The sequence below is a fragment of the Camellia sinensis genome, chromosome 3, assembly GCF_055761805.1.
Source record: "Camellia sinensis isolate YWXY chromosome 3, ASM5576180v1, whole genome shotgun sequence".
In the NCBI taxonomy this organism is placed as follows: Eukaryota; Viridiplantae; Streptophyta; class Magnoliopsida; order Ericales; family Theaceae; genus Camellia; species Camellia sinensis.
This window is the reverse complement of record NC_138963.1, coordinates 53,669,372-53,680,697: the sequence shown is the minus strand read 5'-3', so window position 1 is coordinate 53,680,697 and position 11,326 is coordinate 53,669,372. Positions and strand designations below refer to the sequence as shown.

General features: G+C 34.4%; 1 protein-coding gene across 2 annotated transcripts; it reads left to right on the top strand.

Moving 5' to 3' along the window:
• Positions 1-2,556: 2,556 nt before the first annotated feature.
• Positions 2,557-10,183, top strand: LOC114270821 (ras-related protein RABE1c). Of its 2 annotated transcripts, none has more exons than XM_028212422.2 (9): positions 2,557-2,881; positions 3,083-3,213; positions 8,013-8,085; positions 8,185-8,285; positions 8,786-8,851; positions 9,169-9,266; positions 9,406-9,468; positions 9,550-9,642; positions 9,749-10,183. In XM_028212422.2, exons 2-9 carry the CDS (start codon positions 3,141-3,143, stop codon positions 9,830-9,832), a joined length of 651 nt encoding a protein of 216 aa, XP_028068223.2. In that variant the 5' UTR covers positions 2,557-2,881; positions 3,083-3,140; the 3' UTR covers positions 9,833-10,183. The 2 variants fall into 2 exon arrangements, with proteins under 2 accessions (XP_028068223.2, XP_028068222.2); XM_028212421.2 differs by having other exon boundaries at positions 2,751-2,976.
• The last annotated feature ends 1,143 nt before the right edge of the window (positions 10,184-11,326 follow it).

The following is an 11,326-nucleotide window of genomic DNA, read 5'->3' as shown; positions in this document are numbered from 1 at the left end:
ATCGATTACGTTTTTAGAGAGTGTCCCTCTGCTTCTCACTGTTGGTCTTGTATCGGCATTCCCTGGGAAATCATCCCCTCATTCTTCCTTGACCTTCATTTTTGGTTCAAGCTGAACTGTCAATCTCATATTTCCCACGCTTCTACTATCAGTTGGGCCATCTTATTTCTTTTTGTCTGCTGGGCCATTTGGTTGCACCGAAATTCTTTTTGCTTCCAAACCAATCCAACCCCTTTTAGGGCTTCAGTAGTGCTAGCCAAAACTTTAGAGTGGCAGTACATTACTGATACAGGTATAACCATTAGAACCACTATCAATCTCTTTATAGGTTGGAAACCCCCTCTCCACGAGACCTTTAAGCTTAACACTGATGGTGCAGCTAAGAGTCCTCCTGGTCTAGCCACTAGTGGTGGAGTTATTCATCCTACTAGTTTAGCTACAGGAGGTGGAGTTATTCGAGACTAGATGGGCTGTTAGGTTACAGGTTTTGCTTGTAGCATAGATGTACATAATTTTGAGCCCTGAGAGACGGCTTAAAGCTGGTTGTGGACTTAGGTTTATCTGGAATTTGTGTTGAGTCAGATGCCAAAGCAGTAATCAACCTTGTTTTACAAGAACCTCCTTCAAGTCATCACTTCGGTAACCTCATTTATGATTGCAAGTACCTCACGAGGGAGCTAGGGATCGTGATGGTTGATCATATCTATCAAGAAGCCAACAAGTGTGCAGACATTCTAGCGAATCAAGGCAGTCTTGCCATTGAAGGATTTCATGTTTTTAATTTTGCTCTTTCTTTTGTATTGAATCAATTGTATGACGATGCTAGAGGGGTTCATACCCTAGAACCTTTTTATCTGTTTAATCCGTATTAGCTCCTAGTTTACCAAAAAAAAGAAGAAGAGATAATTGAATATTTGTGGAGTGTGTAATGAGAAATTGAATGTAATGAAGAATTTTTATTGTGTAAGTAGATTTTTTTTTGAATGGGTAAATTACAAATATATCCTTTGAGATTTATTTGAAATACGATTTGCCTCTTATGATTATGAAAATTACATTCTACCCATGCCCGGCCCTAAGATTTTCAGGGCCCAAAGTCAATAATCAATTAATAAATTTTTGGGACCCTTCACATTTTTTTTTCCATTTAATGAAAAAAAAAATGGAGATAAAAGACAAAATATTTGTGTCAAAATCATAAAAAATACTTAGTATTACATTACAACAATTAATAAATATCGCTTGATCCTCGCTCTTTTTGCATTTTTAGAAGCAAATAAATCAATCATACTTGCATAATCTAATTTTTTTGTAAAATCATTTTCAATGGATAACAATGCTAATTATTTTAAACGGGTCTTTCAATTTTTTAATGGGTCAATTTATTTTAAATTAGTTTGGGTCTTCTTTAATTTTTTTTTTGGATTTAAAACTTACCTAATATATATTACAATAAACTATAATAGGAGGGAACCTCTTTTTTTAGGTCTATTTTCAATGGGTAACAATGTTAATTGTTTTGAATGTGCCTTTCAATTTTTTAATGAGTCAATTTATTTTAAGCTAGTTTGATCATTTTTTTAATTTTTTTTGAACTTAAAACATACTTAATATATTACATTAAATCATAATGGAAAGTGCCCCTTTTTTGGGTCTATTTTGAGGGGCCCTAGGCCATGGCCTTGTTGGCCCATACCCAGGGTCGACACTGATTCTACCTCTTGAAATTTTTAATTTCATAACAAATGAACTATTTTATTAATAAATTATAAAATTAATTAATAGTTTTTAATGATGATATAAATTTATTTCAATTAATAATTTGGATAATTTTATCATTATATAAAAGAGTAGTTAAAAATTTTATTTTTTCAATTAATTATATTAAATAAATTTTTTTGATAAAAGAATATTTATAAGTTTTTAAATTATAAAAGGGTAAATTATACTTACACCCCCTAAGATTTGAGTTTAATACATATCACCCATGACGTTTGGAAAATTACACTAATCTCTTGTCATTGTAATTATTTAGATGAAATGAAGATATTGAACTCATACACTCTCTCTTTTCTTACTTTGTTTTATTTTTTCTGTTTTTTTTCCTTTATTTTATTTTATTTTATTTTTTAATATAATTTTCTCTATTTTTTTATTAGGAGTTGTTACTTTTATATAAGTAAAGGGATTTATAAAATGAGATAATTAACTATATGGGTGAAATGAAAATTTTAAAATATTAAAAAGTAAAATGTAATTAGGTTAAATCTTAAGAGATGTGAATGTAATTCATTCTTATAAAAATAATTTATATTTTAAATAAATGTGAAGAAGTGTATATAAATTATTTATTTATTTATTTTTTTTGGGTAATGGTCTCATGTTTAGTTCAAAGTTATGATTGGGTGCTAACGACTAGTTTTCCATGTGTCCACACCAACTGACAGTTGTACATTGACGATTCTACAGCAACTCTACGTATACAAATGAGTAATATGCCAGCTCAGATGCTCCACTCCAATCGCATACGACGCACGAACTCTTTCCCAAACCACTGACACCTAATAATCCACCAACAAAATCCAAACACGTCACCAAAATTTTAAACAACACCGCCATGTTGTTCTTGTTCTCAGAACCACCTGAATATTCCTCCTAACGCGTATACAGTAGTCTCTCTCGCTCTCTCTCTTGGTGGTGTTGTGGTGGGTACGGTTGCTAGCGTACGCAGGAGTGCAATTGGCGCACTCTAAAAAAGGTCAAAAAAACAAAAAAAGAGAGGGACAGAGAGAGAGTGCGCATCACAGCCATCATCATCGTAGGGAGGTTGTAGGTCGGACGGTGCACCATTCGATCAAAGCCTTTTGTCTCCTCCAATTCGGTAAATACACAAACCATTTTACTCTCTTTCTCTCTCTAGATCTTCCTCCATGGCCGATCTCTCTTCTTATTTTCTCTCTCTTCATTCCTGATCCGGTATTTCCTTCTCTTTCTGTTCTTGTTTTTGTCAATTTTGATTGTTGTTTTCTGATTTTTGATGTATTCTTCTTGTTGTTGTTGTTTTTGTTTTCATTATGAGCAGACAAATCTATATATATATATATATATATTGTTAGGGTTTTCGGATCGATTATTCTTCAATGGCCGCTCCACCTGCAAGGGCTAGAGCCGATTACGATTACCTCATAAAGCTCCTCCTGATCGGAGACAGCGGTACGCGATTCGCATTTCTCACTTTTCAACAAATTTCAGATGTTTTATTTTTGTATGGATCGCCTTCCTGAATTTGAAGATATCGATTGAGTTAGGCATTAAAAAGTTGGTTTTGGGATGGATCTAGTTGGATTCAGATTCTTTGGACATAATTTCGTACCTACATATTCGAATTTATGAGGCAATCGTAGTTTGGATTCATAATCAGGAAAAATAAAAAATAAAAAAAAATTTGCTTGCTGATGTATAGCGCGCTTAGTTTTGTAATGGTGATGTGATTTCAACATTAAAGATAAATCAGAAATAAATCTGCTTGCGTTTTTTATTTTTTTAAGCTACTGCTTAATGATTTGAATGTTATTTTGGGGTGTGGTTTTAATTTGCAACCATTATACCTATACCTTCACCATGTGCCAAATTTTGTGGGTTTGTTGTTGCAAATATTGTTTTACTGTTCTGGTGACTGCATCTCCTAACTGGTCTTCTGGTTTTTAATGATACAATAAAATGCACAAATATGATAATGACATCCAATAACTTATTTCACATTTTTTATTCTCCTTTTAGAAATAATTTAATCTATTATAATATCTCGTGATTAGGAAGATGTACTTGTGTATTTAGCATGTTGTACTGTCTACCATGGGGCATGGGATACGTTATTTTTTAGTGCTCTTTGCATTCATTTGGTTATGTGTCTTGCATGAGAAGTAGAGGGTCCTTTGATTGCTATGCTTGGATTGGATGTGGGTGATGGCTGCAAGGCATGAGTGTGCAAGAAAGAGCTAGGGCAGTTATGTAAATCCATTTTGGCAGTAGCAAATGCAAGTGGAAGTGAATCCACCTTCCTGTTCATTACTTTTTATGGGTGCATTATCTGACATTTTGATCCTTTTGACTTGCGTATCTCAATTGTGATTATATTGCCCTGAACATTTAGTGCTTGCTCTTCTTCTTATTTTTATTAGGCATTAATTCATTGGTTGTATATCCAGGGGTTAGCGATGTACTTTATCTTTTTTGAATATATATCAAGTTGAATATGAGTTCATTGGTTGTCTATCTTTGGGGGTTTAGTGACTCACCTTTTCTTCTCTGAATTTTGTTTCATGTTAACTTAAAGATTAGTTGTTGTGAGCATGTGTAATTGCTAAACTCTTAATCAAGAAAGATGTTTGGATAGGTTTGAGTGTGCAATTTTTTCCTGTCTTAGTTATTCACCATGTCTTTTCCTCAACATTGGCAGCATTATAACAGCAACAGGGTTAATTGTTTGATTACAGTGAGTTATGAGCTTTTATTTGCTAGAATAAATCTTCAAGATCCCATCATGTTTTGCAAAAAAGGATACATCAATTTCAAGATGTATATTTAGCATGGCTAATAAGATTAGAGGTGCAATAATGTAGAGTTGTTGGTGCAAAAATAAGCTTTTATCATTTACATTTACCACTTTCGTTATCTTGTCATGGTAGATTGTTTATTTATATGAAGATCATCTCCTATTTCCAAAATTTGTGCCTCATCTTTTCTCCCTTTTACCTTTTGATTGTGCTTGATATGCTAGAATGGGTTGGAATGAAATGTCCATTCCAGTTTTGCATTCTGCTTTATCTTGTTTGGCATGCCATATTTAAATGAGAGTAGTCATTCCATTGGAATAACCATTCTAGCAAAAAAGTAGGAATACCTATTCCTTCCTCTAGGCTAAGAAATAGATATTTCATTCCATTGTGGAATCAACCTAAAATAGTGTGCCTATTGTTTGCCACCCCAACAATCGCCATAACTATCAGTACCTTTGTTGTTACTACCGTGCCCACCACCCTAATACAGCTACCAACATTGTACTATCGCCTCTGCTACTACCACCGCCGCCGCCACTACCACTACCACTACCACTACCATCACACCACACCACACCATGCTACCATCACTTGTTGTTGTCACTACCACCGACCTATCACCATCGTTACCGCCACCACTACCACAACTATCAACACCATCATTGATCTATAGGTGTTTAATTTTGTTACTAGTTTGGTATTTAAAAAAAAAAAAAAAAATTCCATCTGCCTTTATAGGTATAGCTAAATATGGTAATGGAAGTATCATTCACTCCTTATGGCGTTCTATGTTTGCAATGAAATGGCAGAATGGAAATGGAGACTTCTATTCAACCTTGTTTTCTTGTCCCACTTCATTCATTCATATTTACTGAACTTACCTAAGGTACTTTCTGTTAATTAACTTTGAGAATTCCCTATTGAGTAGTATCGACCTTTTCCCTTTAGCTTTTATGGGTGAATTGGCATTTAGAGTGTCCTTTTCTTTTGGTGTTTTGTGTAGTTGGGTGTCGGAGAGGATGGATTTAGATTTTTTTTATTTTTTGGACTTTGTAGATGATTTGATTGGTTAGGTGTTGCCCCTTTTTTTTGGGGTTTCGTTTTTGTATTCTTTTGCTTCTTCTTGATGCTTTGGAAATAAATTTTATTTATCAAAAAAAAAAAAAAAGAAGCTTTCTTTGTGTATGTGTGCATGCAAGCATGTGTGGAAGTGGGGCAATCCTCAAATGCCTGTAGGCTTGAAAAATTAGGCATGAGTCTCTTTGGGCATCATATGTTGAATGGGCCAAGGCATTGTCTAAGGATGGATTTTTTTAATTGTCCTTCTCATGCTTTAGCTCGTGAGGTGTATGCTGCATGCATCTTAATTTTACTTAATATACTTCATATTTTCAAGTACCCTTTTCTTTCTTGTCATTCACTATAAATAATGATATATATAATATGACCGTTATATATTAATGCACATACATGCACACTTGCTTTGTAATGTAACAATATATAATTTCTATGTTTGCTATATTAAAAACTATTTCTTTATTTTTTCATTATTTTGCTATTTTTTATGCATAATGATCATATCTTCAGTGATGGAACAATGAATATTTTCTTTAACTATTCAATTATGTTCTTAGCATGTCCAAGCAATGTTCAAATATATAACTCATTTATTTGGTTCCATTTTACACTGTATTTTATTGTTTTGTACAGATCTCTCTGAAATATAGAGAACAAAATAATCCTGGGGTATACAAGTATACCTTGAGGTTTATGCCTCTAATTACATGGAGGAAAGGAAAGTACTTCATCTTAGGCAACTGCTACTGAACAGTAGGGGCTGAGCTGGGTTACATGAAATGATTATTCGTTTATCTTCACAGGCTTGAAGTGGTTGCATTTGCAATTCTACATCTCTTATAAGATGAAGTGCTTTGTCAATTGCCTCTGGAATCACAATGTCCAATGAATTGACCTTCATATTAGACTTTATGGTGTGTGTGTGCAGATCATTGGAAGATAATTATGCTATTACATGGTGCTATCTCTATCCTTAGATTTATTGTAGTTGAAGTTTGTTTGTGGAGGAAACTTTTGCTGGAGTGAAATGACTCCATAACGAAATGTTAGGAATTGCTTTTGTAATGTGGGATCGAGTGTTGAACTTGATTTGTGGAGTTTATGAGATCAAATCCTTCTTTTGTCATTGTTGATGCTAGTGTATATCTCCCATTCAGCTATACTACTGATGTAGTGAGAATTGCTATTTAAATGCACATCCTATATTCTGGGCTGAAATTCAACATTGTGATATGATGAATGCTATAGTTTAAATCAGTATTATTAAAGGCGTGCCTAGGCGTGCGCCTAGGCCCAAGTCCCATCTAGGCTCAAGGTTTGCGCCTTGCAGTGTTCCAGGCCAGGCGACTTTGATAAGTTGCGCTTAAGGCATGCGACTAGGCCAAGGCGTAGTAAGGCCCAAGGCTTGTGGCTTGAGGGTTTTGTTTTTTATTGTTGCTTTGATTGGTTTTGTTTGAAATCTGACCATTGATTTAATGTGACACAGTTACAAAAGATCCATACTCTTAAGTACACATGCCAATACATTGGGCAATGGGCATTCAGCCCCAAATCAACGCTAGAAAAAAAATTAGTCCTAATTCCTAATCTCCGAAGAACACTTTGCTGCTGCCTGCCTTCGTTTTCTACAAAGTAGCTCCAAATGTCTTCTTCTTCTTACGTTTCTCTCTCATTCTCTTCTCTTCTTCTTCTCTACATTGTTGTCTTCTTTACTTCTCTTCTCTATGTTGCTATCTTCTTCTTCACATGGCTGTAATGTTGTTGCCTTCTTCTTTTGTTTTTTTCAAGTTTCTTCTTCTTCTTCTTCTTTGGACTGATCTATTTTTTTTCCCCCTCTTCTTATTCTTCTTCTCCCCTCTCTTCTTTTTCATGTTTTTATGTTGAACTTTGAAATATTGTTTATTTGTCTATGTTAAAATAGTAGTATTTGTTGGTAATTATATTTTAAATGTTTAATATTTGATTTTGCTTATGTTGAACCCTAAATTATTTGCTTATATTAAATTATATTTTTTTTACATACAAGGTGCGCATCACTTAGGTGAAGCCTGCGCCTCGCCTAGCGCTTAGGCCCCAAGAGACCTTGGGGCCTTAGTGCACCTATCGCTTTTAATAACACTGGTTTAAATGCTTAGAAAAGGATGGCCCATGCAATGTGTGACTTGTTAGCACGGGCTTGTGTGTACTGTCTACCATGTTCCTAGTTTTTCTGGAGAGCATAATGGCAACTTGCAAGTGTAGTACATATGTGTTTACTGTATCTGTAGTAGCAAATAATTTGATGTGATTTTGAGTACATAACTCTGAGATTTTGAAATATACTCCACTCCTAACTCAATAATTGTTGTTACCTGTTTCTCTTTACCTGCTTTACAGGTGTGGGTAAGAGTTGCCTTCTCTTGCGTTTCTCTGATGGTTCCTTCACCACCAGTTTTATCACTACCATTGGGTGCGCACTCTCTGACATCCAAAGTTAAATGTACAATCATTAGTTTTTCTTTCTAAGGAATGTGCTTCTAACCTCTTTGAGTTTATTTTCCCTGTGCAGCATTGATTTCAAGATAAGAACCATTGAGCTTGATGGAAAAAGGATTAAACTCCAAATATGGGATACAGCTGGTCAGGAACGGTTCCGAACAATCACCACTGGTATGTACAATTTTCTAACAGGTATAGGTGGTGAATGCTGTCTTCCCTATACCCATTTGTATTACATTGAGAGATAGTAGTGGGTGAAAATCATTGAATCTCTCATTTTTTACCTGTTAATTTCTTCCCAGTTGAGGATCAACTTCTGCATGTAACCTTCAGTTTCTCATGCATCTGTACCAAACATTGGTCTGAGAATTGTTAACTTTTCGTTAGTGTGTTAATTAGATAGCAGCTAGCATGTCCCATCTAGTTTGAGATGTTAAATTGTAAGACCATTCCAGTGGATTGTCTTTCTTATAGGTTTTAAAATATCAGATCCTAGGTATTGTTAAGATGTCAGGCGCATATACCAAGTTAGTAAATTATGCATCCTTCATGCTGGTATGCCCTTGAGTGATTCTGTCACTAGATTGACACATCTTTGTGGTTTGTCTTGCTTTATGTGTGCTTCACATAAGCTACTTCCATTTAAGTGTTTTATCTTTTTATATTTGCAGCTTACTATCGCGGAGCCATGGGTATTTTGCTGGTGTATGATGTTACAGATGAATCATCTTTCAACAGTAAGTATATGATTTAGGTGTCCGTGTTCTTCTTCCTTCACATCTCTCTCAATTTGAAAGGTTTTTTGGAACTTAAAAATGTTAGATGGCCAACATCTCAAAGATTTGTCTGTTAATCTGTAAGCTTCATGAAACTCTACCACTTTGGAATCTTTCCCACAATATTTGGTGCAAAATTAAAAGTGCTTGCCTATGAACGTTGTCTAGTGTCACAGATGAATGTTTCAAAATCTGCAATGGTTTGCAGAAATACCATCATAAGGTTGTTTTGATTTATCAACTGATTGGTAAAAAATCTTGCCTCCCACTGTTTTCAGACATTCGGAACTGGATTCGCAACATTGAGCAGCATGCTTCTGACAATGTCAACAAGATATTGGTAGGGAACAAAGCTGACATGGATGAAAGCAAAAGGGTATGTTTTGTTTATTACGTCACTTCAATTGCTTCAGATTTCCATTCAGCTCTTTGCATATGTAAGTTTGCTTATGAACCCCTCACACCGAGAATTGTGTCCCTAACCATTTATTATTATTTATTTATTTATTTTGTAGGCTGTGCCAACCTCCAGAGGCCAAGCACTTGCTGATGAATATGGCATCAAATTCTTTGAAACTGTAAGTATGACACACTAGAATTCTTCAAAAATTTGTTAGTAATATCTTTTTACTTATTAAAGATTCTGTTCATTATTGCAGAGTGCAAAGACGAATCTGAACGTTGAGCAAGTCTTTTTTTCAATAGCTAGGGATATAAAACAAAGGCTTGCCGACACTGACTCCAGGACAGAGGTATTTGAATCACATCCTATTTGTGAAGAAACAATATTTGTACTTTTGGGATCACTGTTATGAGTGCTATAAACTTATTTTGTTATTTTTATTATTTTTTTTCCAGCCTCAGACTATCAAGATCAATCAACCAGACCAAGCAGGTGTTGGTGGTCAACTTGCGCAAAAATCAGCTTGCTGCGGTTCGTAAACAAACTAGATATTGCAGGAGTGATAGCACGTATTGGAGGCTACACTTAGCAGGAAAAATCGAAAGAAAAAAAACTAATTGCGATGGTAATTTGATGGGGGTTGCTTGTAATTTTTGTTATTGTCATTCTTTTCCGAAAACTTGTTTTTAGCGTGTGAAAGATAGGGTTATTATTATTTCAGAAATTTTATCTTGTTGCAGATACTTTTCTTGTTTTTCCGCAGCTACAGCTTTTAACTTATTTTGTTTGGCGTGTTAAATTCTATACGTTAACGTTAAATGTTGCCATATGCTCTGTAGAAATGCAAGTAATAGAAGCAGTGTTCCTTATGTTAAGGGAGTTGCTTAGAAGTCCCGTTTTCTGTTTCCCCTAAATTATGATGAAATTAATCACGTGATCAATATGTGATTAAGTCCCTATATCTAATTTCATGGCAAAATTTTCATTGGTTTTTGAATCAGATCTCAGGCGGAACATTTAACTGCTATTTAATGTTCACAACCGGTTTCACATAACTCGGTTTTGTGATGCAATGCCACCACTATTCTAGCTGATTTTGGGAGAGATTAAGTCCTGGATTTCCATAAATATGTTTCTGTTGACGAATGTCAGTTAGGTGGTTTTTTGTTTTTTGTTTTATTTTTTATAGTCAAATGCCTGTATGGGACATTTTTTATGTGGGTGTTTTGCATGTTTCATGTTTGTGTTCCTAGTATATTATGCTTGTACTATTGCTCATTCTGGATCATTGTTTTCCTAGAAAATGCTTGTCTTTATTTGGTCATACTACCGATCGATCGATCGGGACTGTCCAATTGTTTTTCAGTGATTTGTGTTGCTTTCCTTCCTACATCGTGCCTTACCAGTTTAAAAAATGTTGTTCGGTTGCTTTGCCAACTTTATTGGTAGAGATTAGGAAATGGTACAAAACAAATATGGAACGTATGTGTTTGTTTTTTCATCAACCCTTTCTTCTGTTTTTTTAGGAGTAAATTACAATGAATAGCCTTGAGATTTAAAAAAATCAAAATTAATATCATAATTTTGGCATAATCACATTTGTAAGCATATAAAAATAAACAAGAGTAAGATATAGTATGTATTTAGTTTAAAAGGAAATAACTATAATTTTTCAGATTACATGTTATGTTGAATCAAAATATCAAGAGAATCCAATATAATTATATAACTTATGTGCTCAATTTATTTTACCCTTCCTATAAAAGATAAATTATGAGTTCTGTTAGGGGTCTTAAATAAATTATCAAATATTTTACTAAACCTCTCATATAGGTGTCTCTTATATAGGTGTGGGACCTACACACGTGATTTGTGTAGGTCTCACACCATGTGAGAGGTTTGATAGAAAATTAATAATTCATTTGGGATCCATAGCATTTTTCATAAATTATTAGGACATGCCTAGACATTTCTTGCCATCCCAATATTGGACTGTAACATGCTAGAATGAGTAATTGGCTTAAACTGGCAAG